Consider the following 22,060-nt stretch of genomic DNA (forward strand, 5'->3'; position numbering starts at 1 on the left):
AGTCATTATATCCAAACCGGTTAGAGCCAGGCCTTGCCCTTAATGCGGGATGTCGGCTGTGGTGAGAGGCAGAGTAAAGAATGCAGAGGCGAGGGTGGGGACTTCAGTCCCAACTGCTGACTACTGACGGAAGAAGAGAGAAGTCAAGAGCGCGAAGGGCACTGTGTCTGAAGATAAAGATGAGAGGTCGCAGTATTTTCCATCTGACAGACCAATGACTTCTGGGTTCTGTGACTTTTTTTTAATGTTTGTTTATTTTTCAGAGAGAGAGAGAGAGAGAGAGACTGAGAGTACAAGCAGGGGAGGGGCAGAGAGAGAAGGAGACACAGAATCTGAAGCAGGCTCCAGGCTCTGAGTGCTCAGCACAGAATCCGACGTAGGGCTTGAACCTACGAACCGTGAGATCATGACCTGAGCCAAAGCCAGACGCTCAACTGACTGAGCCACCCAGGCGCCCCCTGTGAGTTTTAAGAAAGCCTTGAGCCCCCTGAGATTCTACTGGTCTGCCCAACAGAGAACACTTTCCTTATGTTTGGTCACCGGTGTCTAGCTTGGGGGATTGAAGGATTGGTTAGTTCTTGCATTAGTCTGGGTTTTTCAGAGAAACAAAACCAACAGGTACCTGTGTGTGTGTGTGTGTGTGTGTGTGTGTGTGTGTGTGTGTGTGTGTAGAAAGATGTATTTTAAGGAACTAGCTCAAGAGACTGTGGGGGCTGCTAAGTGTGAAATTCACAGGGCAGGCGAGCAGGTGGGAGACTCAGGGGTGAGTTCACATTGCGGCCTGAATCTGAAGGCAGAGAGGAGACAGTGTTCCTCTTCCTCAGGGAGCCTGGCTATTCTCTGAAAACCTTACCTGATTGGATGAGGCCCACAGCAGTCTGGAGAGCATGGGCTTTACTTAAAGCCTACTAAATTAAAACTCATAGAAACACCTTCATCGCAACATTTAGACTGATATTTGACCAAAACATCTGGGTCTCAGCATCCAGCCAAGTTGACACATCAAGTTAACCACCACACTCCCCTAGAGATATCTAATTGGGATTTCCTCTGAGAATAGCCTAGAATCTTCAGTCGTGGGTAGTGGGCTGGTTTATAAACTGAAAGAAGACATTCTCCAAAGAGTCGCCAGTTGGATCCTAGCTTTCCATAACTTCCTCATGACACTTCAAGAAAGTGTGTCTGCAAAGGTGCCTTGTCATCAGGTTGGATTGGCCAAGCTCAGGTGTTCCCTTGGTGGATTTATTAAAGGTGAGATTCCTCAAGGGATGCCAAGTCTCCAGTCAGACAGGGCTTGAGTGTGGCCCCGGGCTACCTCTCCTTGTTTCGTTCTGTGTGGTACCTGGTCATCCAGCCAGTGGCTGTTGGACCCCTCCCCACCTATTGAAAGCCTGGAGACCAAGATTTTCGGTCTTGTGGGTAGGGACATGAAGGAAGGACAAAAGCAAGGAGGAGGAGAAATTTCCTCTTTTATAATGATTAAGTTTCATCTTCCCTCCCCACGTTGGCACCATGCTTCCAGAATCTTGCATTTGAAAAACCACCACAAATCCCACATTCTCTCTCTTGCAAGCTAGGGTCAAGCCTTAGCGACATTAGAACCATTCATTCTACAGAAAAAGGCACACTCTTCATCGTGTTACTGCGGCAGCTGCGTTGGCTCTGGGTCCTTGGAGAAAACGTAGATGAACTTCGAGGGTGAGAACAGGTGCAGGGAGGCCTGGGGTTCTCTACACAGCTCCTCTCTCCACTCTATGCTTGGCCTCCGTCCCAAGCTGGCCCTTGGATTCACCTCTCTGCTCGCCTATTCGTGTTGATGTATCCACGGCTCTGTGTCGAGGCAGGTGTGCCCAGTGCCCGGGGAGGGGGCACAGGCTGCAGGTGTGGTGACGCCTCCCAGCGGAAGGGATGGGAGGCTTGGGAGAAGGAAAGGCAACAGCCATGCATTGCTGCCACCCCCAACTAGAGGCCGGCCTCCTCTGGGTTTCCTGGGGAGGGGGGCTCAGTCACGTGGGGAGCCAACAGCGAAGCAGCGGCCTTTCTAGGACAAGGGCAAGGAGCTGAGAAAACAAGTGATCGGGCAAGAGGCCAGTTCCCGGTGCAGGCGCCTGGCTAAGATTGAGAACCGGGTGGACACAGTTCACCCTAAAAGTTCACTCAGATGTGATGGCAGGGGCGCCTGCAGCGCAGGAGCCACAGGCTCAGGACAAGAAGGCCAAGGTTGACGAGTGATTGCCGTTGCCTTTTGCAGGCTCTGGAAGGGTGTGGCTGCTCAACGCTGGTGAGGGGTTGGGGCGGGGATCCATCATCCCTGGCCTAGGTCTTCTCAAGGCCTCCGGCAGAGTGTGGATTTGATGTTAGCAGGTGGTTCAGCCAAGTCCTCGCATAGATCTCAGATCGCACTGACCCCTTAAAGTCAGAAAAGGACCAAGGTGGCCTCAATGACAGGAGAGAGTCATGACTTTCCCGGATGTCGCTGCGACCCCCCCACCCCCCAGAAGCATTTGCATTTAGGTCTTTACAATAACGACCTACTTTGTAAGTCCTTAAAAGGTTTGTCTCCCTCATAATCCCCAGTTTGCTTCAACCCCGGCATTGGATTGGCGGTCAAGTACATACTCGGTGCCACTGCGGTACATGTGTGTACTGAAGGGACAGGCAGATGAAGGGAGGAAGGAAGGGCTGACACAGGAAGTTCTCCGAGTGAGGCTTATGAAGGGAGCTAAATTTGTGTTTAGACCTTCAAGGAAAACAATCATATCTGATGCACTGAGGGGCTGACGGGTGCCTGGCCTTGAGGCAGGCTGCCTCTCTAGCCTGCTATGCAAGGCTTGCCAATGGACTGTTCTGGTCCATCTTCTGTTGACTGTAAATAGTCAACCCAGGTAAGGAAAATCCCGCTGCGGAGTCCTGCTGGCTCAATTCAACACCAAGCAAAACTGACAGAATGCCAGCTTTTTCTATCTCAAGTAGGAGAAGTTAATGCCGTTAGAAATTAAGAGCAAAAGACAAAATCCTGTCTTTAGAGGCAAATGATTGAAACCTGTGTCGTAAGCCCACCCACGGTTCCAGAGAAAGTGGTTTCTAAAATTCAAGTCTTCTGCGGGCTTCTTTGCAAGCAGCCGTAAGTCACCCTAATGCCACAGGTGGTTTATGGACAGACCAGACTCTGATCTGCCTGAGCTCTGCAGGAGAAGCCTTGTGACCTTCCTCTGGCCGAAATGTGACAAAACCACTGTGACTGTGAGCTATTGACTTGATTCTGTATAATTACGTGTCTAGAATCACTTCCAAGGGTCATACTGAAATTTCCGAGGCACTATAGAAGGTTTGGGGAATTCTCAGTGTTGTTGAGGTTCAACCTGACTCAATGATAAATCTAAGCTGCCGATGCCGACTACCTTTTAAGGAAATCAGACAATACTTTCTCAAGTTAGAATGAGACACACAGACAAATTCAGCCAGCGACTGAGAGCTGCAAGGAGACCTTCACTACAGTGGTAACAGAGAAAAGGAGTTGTTTGTGTGACAATAGAATACTTCGGACCTTCTGTTAGAGCCTCACAAGCTTTGAGTTACTGTTCTCGAAGAGTTCATGGCCCCACAAGCCAGCCATGGCCACGGGAAAAGTCTACATGCGCTGGTGCGTGGGCGGGGCTGTGGAAGAGGGAGAGGTGTGAATGTCCTGCCCTCAGGGGGTCCTCAGTGTGGCAGACCACCACAGAGGGACCAGCTGAGAGATATGGCGTCACTTCAAAATAACCTACTTTTCTCCAGGAAGCTTAACGTCCTCTCTCAAAATCTAATAATAGCTTTAAAAGCTTTACTGAAGGGATGGCAGGGCAGACGCTGGGAAGGAAAAAAAACCTCTCACAGTGACCCGTGTTGCTCTGTGGGAGTCAGTCCCCTCCTCTGCAGGAGAATGTCCCACTGACCTCTGGAAAGAATGAGTATAAAACGTCTCCTTTTGTTTTTCCTTCTTTATATCAGGAAATGAAGGAGAAAAAAGAAGAGATCATAAAAATATCTTGATACCAAAGGTTCTCAAATAACTCCGAGAATTCTTCAGTAGCTTGGCGTGCCTGAGAAATGCCAGCAGGTCACCAGGGAGGATTTCAAATCTCCCTCATAACATCTGAGGGGTCAGAGAGGGTGACACTAGATGGATCAGAATTTAGGGGAGCCCCCAAATGGGGAGCAAGAGAGGAAATCAAATCCACATCCCCATCACTAATCATTGTTTTTTACTGGACATGTAAGCATGAATGAACACCAGGTAACAATTTTATTCACATATAAAAAAAAAGCTATTACAAAACTATTTGTGTAAGAAAATGAAAATATTCAAATTTATAAATTCCAGTATGTAAAATAGCAGTGATGAAATCTAAACTGATTCAAGCTGGCGACTTTCAAGCAATGATGGACTGTTTTCCTTTTTCTTTTCATTTTTTTTTTTTTACTGGCACAAGCAATAGAGCTTAACTAGGTAATAGCAACATGACCACATTATCTAGAGTAGAAAAATCTATACTGGAAAAATATATTCCATATACACAAAATGAGAAAGCCCATGCCTTTACATGGTCATTCCCCAAATCCTTGCCTCATTCTTGTTGGTGGGTGTCCGCAGCGTTAGAAGTCACACCGGTTCTCACTCCCGGCCTTCTTGGTACCCGACGAAGAGTTCCCAGCATCGGTATCCCAGCAGGTACAGTCCATGTGCGGGCTGCAGGGGTGCTCTGACTGTGCGAAACAGAAGGGATTTTCCTCTCAAGTGTTTACCCAAAGTATAGAAGAATCTAACATTATTGTATGTTTCTGTAGTCCGTGGTGGTAAACTGACTTCCTCCTGATAAAATAACCCAGGATGTTTTCAAATGCCACATCACATGAAATTGAATTTCCACCCGAAGCATTTCCCTACTGATCAAAAGCGATGTTTCGGGGTTTGGGGGCCACAGTCTCGTTCCCATCGATCCAAGCTTCTCTCCAGCAACTATTTGTCTTTGAAGTCGAGGAAGGTTTCTACATGTGGAAAATATATTCGGGTCACCAGAAGGGGCATAGCCCCGGCCTACTTTGATCATCCCTCTGTCAAAACAAAACTTTTGGATTGCAAACAATGGCACACATATGTGAGTTACGGGGAAGCCACTCAAGGAAACTAGTGTGCATGTGCACAGACATCTTGTGGTCAGATCCTAAATATTTTACACAACTTTCCTAAAGATGACTCAGAATTCTAAGAGCTGGTGAGTTACCATACTTGAAAGACTACTGGGTAATGCTAAAAAAAAAAAAAAAAAAAAGGAAAGGAGGAAAAGCCAATCATTTATGACTGGGTATTAAACAGACACAGAAGACTATGGACTACCCTGAGACTACTCCAATTTCTTATTTTGGATAATGGAACGGAGGCCATGGGAATTCACACACATTGGAATGTTGGCCCAGCCACGAGGACGAGGGCTCATTAGATTTCCCTAAAATCTTGCAAGGAGCAGAAAGCATGGTTTTAATAAATAAGAAGATAACAAGGTCCTGAGAAAGACGGACTTTTTTTTTAAAGTTTGATTTCAATGTTAGGTACAAGACACTGATTTGGGTGGGGCAATTGTGAAACAAAGAATTTTAGCGCACTCAAACGCAACCATGTTCTATTTCTTTTTTAAGTGCAAGTGTGACAGAGGCAATAGTAATCAGTGAACTGATCCTGTACATTCAAGTAGGAAACAAATAAATCCTACTCTAGTAATTCCTCTCCAGGGCATAAAGATTAAGAGCAAATGAGCCATCCCCTGATTCATGACTGAACTGGGTTCATTTCTGTCTGAGCTGTAGAGATAATTCCGGTGTGTAACTACCAAGCAGGTAACGGATGGGGTGCCGGAATGAAGCACTTAAATCCAGCATCACTGGCTAAGACGGGATCATGGTGCAAACGAAATGTACACGGTCGGAAGGAACCCCGTGGTACTTGGTCAGATGACCTAAGGGCAGTTGCGAACTGCTCACCTACATGCCATCTACAAATTGTGCCCTTTCTTTTTGAGTATGTAATTCAGTCTCATAAGACCACTCACTTGGTGTTACATCTCAGTAGTAGGGGAGCCTGATATGGTGTATTTCTAAAGCCCTTAGTGTAAGATACGATGCAAAATGAACAAAACCAAACCAAAACCAAATTCACAGGTACAGGGAACAGACTGGTGGTTGTCAGAGGCAGGATGTGGGGGGAGGAGGGCGAGAAGGGAAAGAACATTATCTTTATAAATATCACTTTTCTATGCAGGACAAATTCTGAATCTCTTAAGCCCAGTCACAGGGATAGAAGTAACACATGCTTCCTGATCAACTGATTTTCACAGAAATACGTTCATCAGTGTATACAGGTCTCTACGGTATGTGTGCTAAGTGGGCTTTAAGGCAGGGTGGTGAGCGGCTTTTTCCCCACCCCTCTCCCAGCCCGACCCCTCCCGTTACAAGGTCCAGCAGGGTTTCTGGGACGAGTGGCCGAGGTCACAAGTGTCAATTCCAGAAAAGACTTGCTCTCCTCTGATTCCTAGTCAGGCCAGTTAACTTCACCTAACAAACCCGTGATTCAGGCGGGCAGTGTGAAGTCAATTCTCGCCTCCTAAGCAAATAGGATGATGAAAACGTGAACTTCGTCAAATGGAACTGCTCATTTTGAACCATTCTACATAAAAACTAAGGAAACTTCTGCTGTTGACTTTTAAGAGGATAATCGGCTATGTGAAATTATTTCTGGAAAGAAAATGTCAATGAAAACTTAGACCCTGGGTCTTCAGTCTGGTAAAACCACATTCGCCATGAAAAGACACACGGACGCACTTCTGTTTCTTGTTACACGCTCATAATCCTGCAGGCTGCAGACTCGACCCGCCGGTCTTTGAAGTCACGCTCATGGCGTACAAGCTTCTTGTTTAGGAAAGATGCAGAGTATCGTGAGTGCCTGGAGTCTTTTCTTGTTGTTCCTTGACGTTTCAGCTTACAGCTGGTCTGGCTCAGAAGCAACTGGTTGAAAGGCTTAAAATGCCATCAGTTTGGTTCAGATTTATTTTCTTTCCCCCTAGAAGCCATGCGAGGTCCAGACTGTGCTCAGCCCTTAGAAGCCCAAGCGGAGGAGTTAAGTGCCTGCTGGGTTCCATCCATATTCTTCTACTGCAGAAAGAAGAAAGTACTTTAAGCTTCCTAAAACAGCAACAAGGAAAGCTTGAAAAACAACCTCACGAATGAAAGCTGCTCAGCTGTAGTCATTCAAAATTATTGTACGTGACTTTTAACTAGCAGGACACATGAATTTAATAATATATAGACAAGCGGCTCATTAATGGTGCTTGACTACCCGGGTGCCCACATATGCTGAGAATAAAGTAGAGATTTTATAACCTCTCAAAGTTTCTCAGTATTTGCAGGAAACACTGCAGAGACGATAACATGACACAAAGCAAGCAACGTGTACTAACACATGATTCTTTTGCTAATTTCCGACCCCATCCAAACATTTGAAGGGTGTTTCTGCGTTCATTCTTGTAAAGCATTTGTAAAGATGTTAGGATCCTTTAGTCCCTTCTTTAAAAGAACACAGATGGTTAATGACTAGTGACATTCTTATTCTTTGCATTGGAAACTTCTGCTAAACGACTGGAGAAAGTTTAGAGATAGATTGGAAGGATTTCTCTTCTAATGATCTTCCTGGAAGGTTTGTACTCTTCCGTGGGCAGATGGCCTCAGCAAAGTGGCACCCTTGATCTGTCCCTTATCACAGAAGGGCAGCGACCTGACTTCTGGAGGGATTGGCCAACTGTGCATTACTGCAGGTGAATAAAACCTTTCGTTCACTTATTTACCACTAATTTGGCATTGGTGACATATCAGGTAAGTCTACGGGAAAACATTTCCCCCCCTAGGTTGAAGGAGAGTAACTAGATATAGAAACTTCTGAAAGAACTCTAAGTAATATGAGATAGTTTCATCAGATATATCAATCAGTTAATATGACAGTAATAACCACATTAGCACCACTGTGGGAGACAAAGGACATTTATTTTGCCGATATGGACAAAAAAAAAAATAGAGTTTAAAAGACTGGGCAACCAGAACCCAGGTCATCTCTCTCTCTCTCTATTTATTTTTTTTACCATTCCTTCTATTATTTTATGTTGATATTTCCAATGATGGTTAAAACATTACCAAAAAATAGCTCTTCCTATAGGTAAATAGCCTGGTCTCATTCTCCTAGGTATCCTAGCAACTGACATCCCAAATATCTTAGTCTGTTCCATTCTGGGGAGGTGTGTAGAGGGAAAATTTGATTAGAATTGAGTCATTCAGACTCAAGAAGGTTCTCACACCTATTTACTTTATCCTGCACCATAACTATCATCATCAGATTCTGGGTGGTCTTAAACCACCCACAAGAAAACTACTGTGTAAAAAATACAGTTTTTGGAAACAAATGCATCATGCATTAGCAATGGGAGCCTCACACCAAGTAAAGACAGAAGTGCCACTGTGCATTTATGCAGTATAGACATGTATGCAATCGTCACATCGCACACGTCTTGACTTACACGGTGTTAAGTGTCAATTATGTTTCAATAAAGCTGAATAAAAGGGGAGAACTGAGGTTAAAAACCTGAAAATATGAGTGAATGCCTGGATAGGAATTTCAAGTTTCATTGAAAAGACATGGAAATAAATCACTAGTAATGTCCGCAGCTGCCCTTATGTGTTTTTCAAACAGGAATGCTGTGCTTTGCTGAATTACGAAGGAGCCCATCACCAAGCTGACTAAACACAAACTCAAGGAACCGGAAGTCCTTTGGTTCATAATCCCAAGCTGCTGAAAGAAAATTTATGCGAAGTAAGTATGTTCCCTACCTCAGAGAATCAGTCTGTTACAAGGAAATCTGAATTGCCTTCTGGAATCTAATGGGTTGAACAAAAACAGAACTAGTTGAGCTAAATACTTGGTCAACCTTTGAAGCAAAGAAGAGCGTTAATCTTCCAAAGGTGTGCACTTGTGTCTCTGGTTGCTTTTTGTTTGTTTTTGTTTTGCTTTTTATTAATGTTATTTTTGAGAGAGACAGAAAGAGCACAAACGGGGGAGGAACAGAGAGAGAAGGAGACACAGAAACTGAAACAGGTTCCAGGCACTGAGCTGTCAGCACAGAGCCTGACGCAGGGCGCAAACTCACGAACTGTGAGATCATGACCAGAGCCGAAGTTGCACACTTGCCCGACTTGAGCCCCCCAGCCACCCCTCTGGTTACTTTTCGAAGATTAAGGGTCACTCACTAAGTGTCCCACATTCAGTAAATACAACCAAAGACAAAGTGCTTTCCAGAACCTGGAAAAGACTATCTCCTAAAATGGGCTTAAAATATTACTGTTGTTTTTAGTTATAGGGAGAGAACTGAAATGATTCCCATTTTAACAATTCCTTTTTTGAATTCAGAACGTCTCATTTGTATTCGAGATAACACATCTTGGAAAGCTAATAGAAAACTTTGATCACTAAATTACATCATGCTCCTTGACTGTAGCATTTTCTCACTCATCTTATATGTAATTATAACTTCCTTTTCATAATAATTTGGGTTGAAAGTATCTTTAAGTAGATCACAGTTACCTTGACAACTGTCTTTGGAAAGAAGTTAATGCCATTACAACACCGATCGTCTACACTAAACTGCTTCACACTCACCGAGCTGTAATAATAATGCTTACCAGCTCCCCCTACCTCACCAACAATATAATCAGAAAAAGGGAGAAAATGCCTTGGTTCTGCTCTGACTGGGCAGGAAGATGCTTCAGTCCTCAGTCTTAGAATTTACGTCACAAAATTGGGCATGAGTTACACAGGTAAACTGAGTAGTAATCCTGTTTGCTGACAATACTCTGGAAAACCCTAGGCAGTCACTGTTCTAGCCACTCCGTCTTGCCCTTGACCACAGATATGTGGGAAAAGGTAGCAGACCTTTGTGAAGGCAACACAAGCCAAGTTTATGATCAAAACCAACTGACTTGATATAAAAGAAACTTCAACATCTTGTAATTTTAATGTTTAGAATCCCAAGACTTTTATCTTACGGTACTTAGCAAGGGCATCCGGCTGGGAAGTTGGGGTTGGTTCCTGAAGGGGTGGGGTTCTCTGCCTCTCTCACTTGCTCCCAGGACTGCTCCCTCCTCCAGGCAGCTGGGTGTGCACAGCCCCTAAGGCTTATGAGCCAAGGTCCACCCCTTAAGCTTTTTCTTATGATTCCCGCGGAAGTCATAAAAATGATGGGACGGCTCCAAAGAACGAGGTTGGTAAACACTTTCTCAGCTCCAAAGGCAGGTATTTTACATTTTAAATGCCTAATTTGTTTGCCTTTCTTCTCTCCTCTCTTCCGTATGTCCTTTATTTGGAGAAAAGCCACATTATTTTTCTCCAAAGCCAACAAGTGTTTTCTGCATAGAATTCCCTGCCAACTCTCTATAGAATTTTTCGATAGCTCAGGAAAAAAAACATTGCAGGTTTAGATCAAAGTATAGCCTACATGCTGCTCTTAAAAGGAATACATCTCTATTCATCTTCGACTTTGGACTGTGTCTAACATAACTGGCCAGGGACATGTCACCTCGTGGAAAACACAGGCACCTCTTGAGATCACAGGAATGTGCCAGAGCGTTTGCCCACAGGCAGGGACAGCAAGGCTGTGTGCGCAGCAGGGCCACGCGGGGCCTGGGGGCCTCAATGGGGCTGTCATTCTGCCCTTTTATATCGAAGGCTGGCATCGTTTTCCCAAAAGACTGTATCCAACAGTATATGTGCTTCCGTTAGGGAAATGCTGTGGACATCAGGTCACACTCTGGAAAGGCGACATCCTTGCCGAAGGGGAAGGCAGAGGTGGTGCCCAGGGGTCCCTGATGCTCCTCTATCTCCAGCCTTGCAGGGTGCCCGAAAGCCCCGTCTCCCTGCAGTCACCATCTGCCTGCCAACCTTTTGTTCTAGAAGGTTCTTAGGCAGTATTTGGACCCAGATCACAGCCGGCAATCAATTTCCAACCAACCCGATCAGTCAAAGTGGAGCCATCTCGAAAACAACAAAGAGGGAGAAGGAAAGGGGAAGCTTTGAGAGATCTGAATTCCCATTAACTTGACAGTGAACGAGGTGCATTTAAACATTGGCCGTAAAGCATCACAGGGGAAATAAAGGTGAGGAACTGTTTATAAGATGTTCCCAAGACTCACTCATCTCTCTCAACCAGGAATGGAGCTAGAGGGTGCTATGCTAAGTAGTTGAACTTGCGAAGAGTAAGAGAATGCAGCCACTCATTATGACCTTAGAGAGTAGCTGTTGGTTCAAAAAAGACTCTTGAAATTCAATTTAAAATGTATTCTCCAAAGAGACAAGAACAAGAAGTTATGAAAGATGGAGAAATCTTCTCATCCGGTCCCCCCACACATGCTTCGGCGAGAGGAATGCCATCCCTCGGGTCTGGCACGAGTCAGTGCTACCGCCTCACTGAGACCAGCCACTGCCTTACCTGGAGGGACGTCTGGGGGCTCAGGCCGATGATGTTGTCGCCCTCCTGAGGCAGCTGGCGTGTGGCAGTCAGTGTGTCCTGAGTGAGCGCCACTTCCGTCAGGGAGGGGTTAGGTCTCAAGAAATCAGTAGCTCCTGTCAAGTTTTCAGAACGAGCTTGAATTGGAACAGCTCCACCAACCAAATCCTGACCACCATTTGAATCCAAGGAGCATGAGCTTTGGTCTTCTGGATCGAGGGGATGAATGTCTTCACCGGTGAGTTCAGGATAAGAGTCACAAAAGGAGACGTCGTCACCACAGATGGGGTTTTGCATCAGTGGCCAGGCATCTGAAAACTCGCCGCAGATGGCCCTCGAAAGGGACCCGAAGAACGTGGGCACGGTCTCCCCCACTGCACCTGCGTGTCTGAGCACACATTCAAAAGATCTGTAACTCGTCTACAGGGCGGAAAACCACCACCACAAAGCGATACTCCATCTCTGCTTTTAAATTTCCTAGATGGAGCAGCAACTGATTACGTCAGAATTCCAGGGCTTTCTTTGTTATAAACTTGCTTCAGGGTACTTACTTTACAACTGAAGTTTTACACCTCCTTCTAGTCAATATAGTTATACTTATCCTGATGTCTAAAATACAGTTTCCTGGTCTTAACTGAGTTTCTTGATGGCTATTCTAAAATCCTATGAGTACATGACATGTTAAAAATTACTTCTGGATGACAGTGTGTCACAGATCACGGATATGGGAAACAAAATTAATGGAGCATAAAGTATAAAGAATGCCGCACTGGGTATCAGTAACCTTGAGAGACTTACTCATCTCTTGCCAAAGATCTGTCCCTCTTTGATGTCCAGAAGGTCAATAATAATGTTTTTTAAATGATCTCTCATAGTTCCACATGAAAACTGGCAAGTTAGCAGAATGCATATGCATATTTGCACAAGGATAAAATCACATGGATTAAAAATACCGAGGGGCGCCTGGGTGGCTCAGTCAATTAAGCATCGACTTTGGCTCAAGTCATGATCTCGCAGTTCGTGGGTTTGAGCCCTGCATCGGGGCTCTGTGCTGCAGCTCAGAGCCTGGACCCTGCTTCCGATTCTGTGACTCCCTCTTTCTCTGCCCCTCCTTTGTTCACATTCTGTCCCTCTCTCTCTCAAAAATAAATAAACATTAAAATTTTTTTTTTAAATACCGAATTACCTCTCCTGAAGAGTGGTCTTGGAATGCCCTCTACAACCGAGAGTCACCCGGTCACTGCTGCAGGCCTCGTCACAGCACAGGGACGGGATCAGGTGCACCGGCCCTAGGAGAGCCAGCAGAGGTGTGAAGCACAAGGCTTTCTTCTGGGAACTTTCTCTTTAGTACCTGTTCAATGTTGCTGTAGAAAATTTAGCCATTCCCTTCTGCCCCCATCCCTTGGGTGACTTTTTTGGGGAAAGGAAATATGAGGTTTAATTCTCTCTCTCTTTTGCTCTCTTACAAAAATGATGAAGCACTTCCATGAAGTACCTACAGTAGAGTAGTCAAATCTCTAGAGACTGGAAAGCAGACCTGGGGGTCCCTGGGGTGGGGGTGGGGAGCATTGTAGTTAATGGGGACAGAGTTTCAGTTTGGGAAACTGGGTTCTGGTGGTGGTGGTGGTGGCGGCACCACAGTGGGAATGTCTTAATGCCACTGAACTGAATGAACACTTAAACCATGTTAAAATGATGCATTTTATGTTACATATATTTTACCACAATAAAAATCATAATGAAAGGTAATAATGCAACTGCTGAGAGGGAAGGAGGTGGAATGAGGTCCTGTGACGGTAGGAAGAAGAGCACGTTTCTGTTGAGTGGCCTAGTAGTACAGGATAGGAGGAGGTATGTTCAAACCCTCTAACTCACCCACACCCCCCCCCCCCACACACACAAAGCACACACCACACACTCATCCACACCCTACACACACTGCACACACCCACACACACAATTATTTTTTACTGCTAGGAATGTAACATAAGGAATAACTAGATGTGTGCACACAGCTTCACAAACCATTTTGTTCAGAGGCAGCAGATATTTTTGGTTACAAAGGTAATATGAGTTTCCTGAAGAAAAATTCTTTTTTCTTCATTTTAGAGAGAGAGTGTGAGTAGGGGAGATGGTTGCAGGCAGGGAAGAGAATCTTTTTGTTTTTAATGCTTATTTATTTTTAAGAGACAGAGAGACACAGCACAAACGGGGGAGGGGCAGAGAGAGGGGGAGACACAGAATCTAAAGCAGGATCGAGGCTCCGAGCTGTCAGCACAGTAAGGCTCGGACCCATGAACCATGGGATCATGACCCGAGCCCAAGTTGGAGCCACCCAGGAGCCCGGAGAGAGAGAGAATCTTAAGCAGGCTCCATGCTCAGTGCACAGCCTGACATGGGGCTAGATCCCACGACCACGAGGTCATGACCTGAGCCCAAATCAAATTGGACGCTCAATCGACTGAGTCACCCAGGTGCCCCAAAGAAAAAATATTTTAGGAAGCGTGGGATTAGATAAGAAATTTACAAATAGATATTACCCAATCCTATAAACTGGAAATGAACACTGTCAACATTTGGTGAACAGCCTTCTAGATTTCTCTCTATATATTTACATGCAAATATAATTCTAATTTTTATAGAACCATAAATATACTAAGGCATACAAAAATAAAGACATGCATATCGGTGGCAAAAAAAAGATGTGAAGAAAGTATTTATTTACATATACATCTAGCCATTTTTGTGTGTAGCCAAAGTTTTCATGAGAACTGATCTCTTTTATAAAAAGGAAAAAATGCTGTGAAATTAATGTTTCCTTTTTTAAAATGAATGGTAAGTATTGTCATGCAATTGTAAACCAGCCTAAACCAGGACGGTACCTGTATACCTTTGCCTAAATGTCTCTTGACAGAGGCCCCACCTTGTGCTGTGTGTGTATACGCCACTGTGTGCCTGGAGCCACTGCCAGTCAACTCAGAAGGCTGTGTTATGCTCACCATAAGACATTCCAAAACTTTCAAAGTAAAGGTACTGCCATTCCTTTAAGACACGGCTGTTTCTAGGGCTCGAGCAGTGAAAGTACAAGACAAGCCTGGAACTTACTGTGTGCCAGAAATTAAGAAAGTGCTAAGAGAATCATTAGAACATGTCAAAATGACACACGAGCCACCCTGAAGGGACTTCCATTGGCCTAACCTAGGACACCATGAGTGCCAACATGATAGCAAAGGAGCCTACGCCGTGGAATAGGGTCCGTCAGTTTATGCTAATCCGTATAAATAAATACACAGGGAAGAAGTTCTTTCTTACCATAGGAAACCAACTAATAAATGTGGTGAGAATAAAGGAATTACAAAACTAGCATCCTGGTAACGACTGATGCATGTAAGAACCATGAGAGGATGCTAAAATCCTGGTAAAAGTTTGGAGTGCACCCTCTTACACTGTTGGTGGGAATGTAAACTGGTGCAGCTGCTCTGGAAAACAGTGTGGAGATTCCTCAAAAAATTAACAACAGAACTCCCCTATGACCCAGCAATAGCACTGCTAGGGATCTAACCAAGGGATAAAGAAGTGCTGAGGCACAGGAGCACATGAACCCCAATGTTCATGGCAGTACTTTCAACAATAGCCAAATCATGGAAAGAGCCTAAATGTTCATCAACTGACGAATGGATCAAGATGTGGTTTATATATACAATGGAGTATTACATGGCAATGAGAAAGAATGAAATCTGGCCATTCATAGCACCGTGGATGGAACTCGAGGGTGTTATGCTATATGAAATAAGTCAGGCAGAGTAGGACAAGATACCATATGTTTTCACTCATATGTGGATCAGGAGAAACTTAACAGAGGACCATGGAGGAGGGGAAAAGAAAAAAAGTTAAGGAGAAGGAGGGAGGGAGGCAAACCATGAGAGACTCTTAAATATTGAGAACAAACTGAGGATTGATGGGAGGTGGGGGAGAGGGGAAAGTGGGTGATGAGCAGGAGGAGGGCACTTGTTGGGATAAGCACTGAGTGTTGTATGGAAACCAACTTGACAATAATCTATATTTTAAAAAATGTAATCCTTACATAAAAAAAGAAAGAGGATATGTACATAGTCTCCAAGACTCTCCCACAACACATCTGTTAATTACACAGAGAACAACAATAATTTTACAACAGAGAAACCTGGCAGATCCCACCTTAAAGAAGGGAGAACCTGACCAGGAATGGGGCAGGTGTGTGTGCTGTGCCTCCTGATACAGGGCACTGAGAAGGACACAGCATCACCACTGTGGAATCCAGTTATCCGGAAACAGGAGACAAATGCAAACTGAGGGTCCTTTCACAGAATTACTGGCCTGTGCTTGTCAAAAAGAATGATGTCGTGAGACACAAAGATTAAGGACCCAGGCCCGATGAAAATCAGGTAAATAGAGAGGGTTGATAACTAAATGCAACAAGGTTATCTGGGATTTTCTTTTACCATAAAGGCCATCCTTGAGACAATTAGGAAAATCTGAATATTCTCTGCAGATAAGACCATAGCTTGGATTCAATGCTGATCTCCTGACTGTAATAAGTGTGCTGTTCTGTAAGAGAATGTTCTTGTTCTTAGGAAATAATCGCTGTAGTATAAAGGAGAAAAGGAATAGTGTATCTGCAACTGATTTTTAAGTGGAGATGAAAAAAGTACATAAATATATATTTCTACTGTGTTTAGAAAAATGATAAAACAGATGTGGAAATGAGATAGAATGTTACTATTTGGTGAATCTGGGTAAAGAGGGTGTGACAATTGTTTCTCTATTCTTCCAGCATTTTTGTAAGTCTTAAATTATGTCAATGTAAAAAGTTGGAAGAATATAGGCACTGCCATGAGCAAGAAACCATGCGGGCGGTAAGCTGTACCAAACCTGGGCGTCGGCAGGGTGGGCTCCTTCCAGTGTTGGCATTCTGTTAAGAGGATGCACACCAAGGCCATCTGCCTATTTAATCTTTCTTTCCCAAGTGAAGTTCAAAGGAGGTAGAGTGTGCACAGAGCTGCATTTTATTACATTTAAAATTTTAATCCATCTCTCAAAAAATGATTGCTGAGCCCTCTAACCAGTGGTGGTGTGCTGGTACAGTGGTGGTGTGCTGAGGGCGTTTGGAGGATCACCTGGTGATTGTCAGGAGCGGTCTAGAAGCCTATTATCTCTGTAGGCAAAGGCAAAAATAGATCCACACACACCATGGAACGTCCTATATTTGTATTCCCACCCCATCCCTACAATGGAAGGCAGTAGGGAACGGAAGCCAATAAGTCTGTTGAAAACTTCTTATACCCCACTATGGAACATTAGGTCAGAAAACCGAACCTGTAACTTTTTGGTAAGAAAGTCTGGATGGCTCCAAGAGTGTCAGCCAGTCTAAGGGGGACACACTCAGCTTAAAGAGTGGCTTTAAGGGACAAAATGGGGCTGTTGGTGGTGTTGCTTCATAGGCAAGAGATGAGAAAGAGAAGGTAAGATGAGGCAGGAGGGGGCAGATGTCTGGGAAGGGTGCTGCTGTCTGACTTTTGGAGGAGGTGAGGTCTTCCAGGGGTGGGGGAAGGGGCGTGGAAGTGTGGAAGCCTCGTGTTGATCCACATGAATAAGAGACAGAGAAAGTTAGTATTGCCTTTGCCCTCCCATTCTCCTTTAAGAAAACCTACTAGACATTAATAGACACATCAAAGCTCAGCTTCCATCCACCAGACAAGACAGGATACCCACTCCTACTCTATAAAGGATGACATTAGGGGCGCCTGGGTGGCTCAGTTGGTTAAATGTCCAACTTTGGCTCAGGTCATGATCTCACGGGTTTGTGAGTTTGAGCCCGGTGGGGCTTGCTGCTGACAACTCAGAGCCTGCATAGGGTCCTCTGTCCCTCTCTCTCTGCCCCTCCCCCACTTGCACTCTCTCGAAAATAAACATTAAAAAAAAAGATTAACAAAAGGATGATATTACTTTAAGTCAGCTGACCCAAAACAATAAAGGCAAACTTGCTTTAAAAAGTTGTGGAATAATTCTAGGATTTTAATGAGATGCTTCTTTTCTTTTTAATACGTAAAAGGCTCAAAAACCAAAACCATCAGGAGACAGAGAATAACTTAACAAGATTAGCTTTAATTAGAAAACAAGGCAGAGCTAATCAGCTGTGGGACAAAGAGGGACAATTCTTTGCAAAGTGTCGGTGTCCCAGGGGTTCCCCTAACAGCCCTTACCCGGCTGCACTTACCACAGGTCTGGGCTGGGTCTCGGTGACAGGGACAACATGCTCTGGGAGCAGATCCGTTGAGCTGAGGTCTGTCAAAACATGACAGTTCAGAACCGTTGTACTGAATGTCCTGTGCTCTCAGAGACCCTATGGGGGCGAGAAGTCTGTCAGTGAAAACCATTTCCTCCATAAAGGACCCCATGAACCACATGCTGACACGTACTCTTCTAGCCCTTGTATTTCTGAGGAAAAAGGTGGCTAGCATTTCCATGTAAAAACACTGTTCCTTACCCGGAGACACAAAGAGGACGTAATTTGTTAAAGCTAAAAACAGAGTACGTCTATGGCCAGAATGTAGAACGACTTTCATTTTTCCCCGAGAGATCGGGACATGGCTGTCTTCACGACGTCCTTATAAAGCAGTGCCCCTGGGGGACCAGATGGCTGTGAGCTCTGTTTCCATGTGTGCTCTGGCCCTTTAACAGCTCGTGACCGTAGTCTTAGTCAAGGCCTCATGGAAGCCAGAGTGACAATGATATTAAGCACACTTCACCCAGATGCTAAGAAACAGAAAGAGCTCAAAACTCACAGCTGGGTTTCTTCTCCATGAACTGCCTCTTGCAGTAGATGACACAGAGGATGAGCAGGGCCAGTAGGACAGTGGCCAGGGCACTGCAGATCACGGCCGCCAGGGCTGTGTCCCGCGGGCTGGAGGCTGTGGACGGGATCTTCACAAGGTTGACCTTACTGGTACCTGGAAACCACAGGAATGGAATCAGCTGGCTCTCAACGGCTCAGGGGACTCTGACACTTAGACCCAACATGGTGGTCACCTTTAATAATGGCCTCCATGCAGTGTAGGTAAGAGCCCAGAACACAGGGGGAGGTATCTGAAGATGGCTCACACCTCCTGGAAGACTTCTTTAACACTACACCCCTCCACCCTGTGCCCTTCCCACAGCGCTGTGGACACACAACCTTCAACGCATCGTGTTGTCGGAATGTGCCTCTAGGCCTGCTGGACCAGAGCTGTCTGCCAGCTGGAATTCTTCATCTCTGTCTCCCAGTAGTTGACGCAGAATTTGGCACATAGTAGGTATGTCATATTTGCTACTTAATTGGAATTAGATGGCCTAGATTTCCAAACACACTGAACTAAAGTATGCTTTTGGGGGGCAACTTTAGGGAAAAACAAGGAGCTAGATCGCTCATTGTTTAAGAATAACCTCCAACTTCTGACACAGTAAATATTTTTTAATGCCTGTTTGTTAAATTACTGAACATCTAAATTTTGGAGAAAAGAATTACTGTTATTATACTACGATTGGACGCAGTGTAATGTGGTAAGATAGTGTCAAGAAAGAGATTTTATTTTTATTTTATTTTATATGTTTATTTATTTTGAGAAAGAGAGAGAGAGCATGAGGAGGGGAGGGGCAGAGAGAGAGAGAGAGAGAGAGAGAGAGAGAGAGAGAGAGAGAACTCCTTGGCGGGAGAGGCGTGGCACTGTCAGTGCAGAGCCTGACATGGGGCCCGATCTCACAAACCACAAGACTGTGACCTGAGCTGAAATCAAGACTTGATGCTTAACTGACTGAGCCACCCAGGCACCCCAAGATTCTCTTTTAGAGGGTGGTATTGCATCATGGCTAAAGGCTGAGATTCTAGAATCTCACTGCCTGGGTTAACTTCTGGATGTGGAACCTTGAGCCAATTACTGGATCTCTTGGAGTCTTCACGAACACCTCCGTTCTATGGAGATATTTACAGTAACCGTCTCACCTGGCTATTGAGAGAATGACCTGCATTATCAGGTAAAGCATGTAGAAAAGGCCCTATACTCCCTGCCCTAGAATCATTAGCTATCGAGTGCTATTATCATTTATGATGATAATAATCAGCACTAACATTTTTAGGGTACTGGGATGAATAAACTCATTTAGCTTAGAAATCTCCATGCCGTGCAGCCACTTCATCACTTATTAATGAAACTGACAAGAGTTTGAGAGAGCTTGAAACCTACACAGAGGGGCAGTTTTGCTTTGTCCTCTCTGGGCACCGGACCCCTGTAGTGAGGTGGGCCCTCACTGGTTCCTTTCACATGCTCTCAGCCCCTTGGAGCTGGCCTGAGGCTGAGGGTTACTCCAGACCACGTAACATGTGCCCCTCATGTAATTTTAAGTTGTCTAGATGCCCTGTTAAAAAAAAGAAAAACAAGGGCACCTGGGGGGTTCAGTCTGTTAAGAGTCCAACTCTAGGTTTTGGCTCAGGCCGTGACCTCATAGCCGGTGAGGTCGAGCCCCACGATGACCGACCGCACTGTCAGCACAGGGCCTGCTTGGGATTCTCCCTCTCCCTCTCTCTCTGGCCCTCCCTGTGTTCTCTCTCTTTGCTCTCTCTCAAAATAAATAAATAAACCAAAAAACAATAAACAAATAGATTAATAAAATAAATTTTACCTAACACAATATGTCTTAATGTATACGTATTCATACACTCAACATAAAAAGTACTAATGACGTAGTTTACATTCTCCATTTCGTATAGCACTGTCAAAGCCCAGTGTGCCTTCATACTGGCATCACCATCTCCTTTTGCACTAAGCACGTTTTGGGTGTTCATTAGCCACATACGGCTCCTGGGTATTGCATGGACATCACAGTTCTAGACATTAAAGTTTGGTGTCCATATTTGTGCAGCATGGTACCCAGATGCAAGCCAACTCATCAGCTGGGACCTTTCCTTCTTTCTTTTTTAGTGTTTATTTTTGAGAAATCGAGTGAAAGAGAGAGAGAGAGCATGAGCAGGGGAGGGGCAAACAGTGGGGCTGCTAGACAGAAGATCTGAAGCGGGCTCCACCCTGACAGCAGCCAGCCCAACTCAGGGCTCAAGCTCATGAACAGTGAGATCATGACCTGAGCCAAAGTTGGACGCTCAGCAGACTGAGACACCCTGGCTACACATCTGCCTTCCCCCATCAGATTGCTTTCCACTGTATGACACTTGAGGGTAGAAATGGAGAGAAACTTCTGGGTTCATAATATTAAATCATGAAAACACGATAGCAGGGGTGATCACTGGGGAACACTGAATCTTGGTATATGTAGGCTCCGTGAGTCTGGGGCTACGCTGATAAAAGTTTCTTATTGCCACATGGAAGGCACCTAAGTTATATGCCTTGGGCTTGAATGATTAGAAATCATAATCCAATCATAGACGTTCAAGGATATTTGTTCACACACGTTTAATATTCATACAAACATTTACCACGTATAGCTATACAGACCTCCTATAATAACCAAATAGCACATACAGCAAGTGAAACAAATGACATTCCTGACATAATAGAGATGAAACCTAGATCTGAAACTATCGGTGGACAAGTGCACCAGAGGATGTACGAACACGGGCAAAGCTGGGACAGACACCACACTGACAAATCGATAACCAATAGGAATTCAGAGCCTACACAAGGGAAAGGTAGGCTACCCTGCAGAGGAAGGGACCTGGGGGATTTGGACCAAAGACTGACATTGTGGAAAACTGCCACCTTGCTTATGTTTGTGAGAAAGCGGCTGGAATTCAGAGAGGGGTCAGGTCCCTTCGCTAAAACTCTCCATCCAATGACGCAGCTCCCTCCACACCACCAGGGCTTTAACAATGGCTGTTGTCAGACTGAAACACAACCTATGAGTGGAACTGAACATCTCAAAGTTCCTAACTTTGTTGTAACCATTGAGTTAAGCTCATCAATTCACACGGTATTGGATATTCAGGAAAACCCTCCTGAGAACAGAGTCTTCTGGCTCCAGAACTTCTGCGTCACTACCAGAACCTCTAAGTTCTTGGTGAACCTCCTTTAAAATGGATGACTCACCTGATTTGCCTTGGTATGAGAACAACTGTTTCTAACTTATAAACACTCTGAATGCTTTCACTGGGGATTTTGTTTTGAATTTGGTGGTTTGTGACTCAGGATCTATTTTCCCCAAGCTAATCATGAAAGTCCTATGAATACATATCTTTCCACAGCAGGGTTTTAATATTGTAACTTCAGTGATAACAAATCACCATAATAACATCGCTTTTTTTTTAAGTGCACTCGGGGCGCCTGGGTGGCTCAGTCGGTTAGGCATCCCACTTCAGCTCAGGTCATGATCTCACAGTTTGTGAGTTTAAGCCCCGTGTCCAGCTCTGCTGACAGCTCAGAGCCTGGCGCCTGCTTCGGATTCTGTCTCCCTCTCTCTCT

General features: G+C 44.9%; 1 protein-coding gene across 1 annotated transcript in view; it reads right to left on the reverse strand.

Annotated features, from left to right (window-relative positions):
* Positions 1-4,266: 4,266 nt before the first annotated feature.
* Positions 4,267-22,060, reverse strand: part of TNFRSF19 (TNF receptor superfamily member 19) — an 87,466-nt gene continuing 69,672 nt past the window's right edge. The window contains exons 6-10 of the mRNA XM_029936955.1: positions 18,401-18,565; positions 17,833-17,958; positions 12,763-12,865; positions 11,559-11,964; positions 4,267-7,185 (exon numbers count right to left, since the gene is read on the reverse strand). Coding sequence (XP_029792815.1) covers positions 7,183-7,185; positions 11,559-11,964; positions 12,763-12,865; positions 17,833-17,958; positions 18,401-18,565 — 803 coding nt within the window. The 3' untranslated portion in view covers positions 4,267-7,182. The remainder of the gene's footprint in view (positions 7,186-11,558; positions 11,965-12,762; positions 12,866-17,832; positions 17,959-18,400; positions 18,566-22,060) is intronic.

This window comes from Suricata suricatta, chromosome 4, assembly GCF_006229205.1.
Source record: "Suricata suricatta isolate VVHF042 chromosome 4, meerkat_22Aug2017_6uvM2_HiC, whole genome shotgun sequence".
Lineage (NCBI taxonomy): Eukaryota > Metazoa > Chordata > Mammalia > Carnivora > Herpestidae > Suricata > Suricata suricatta.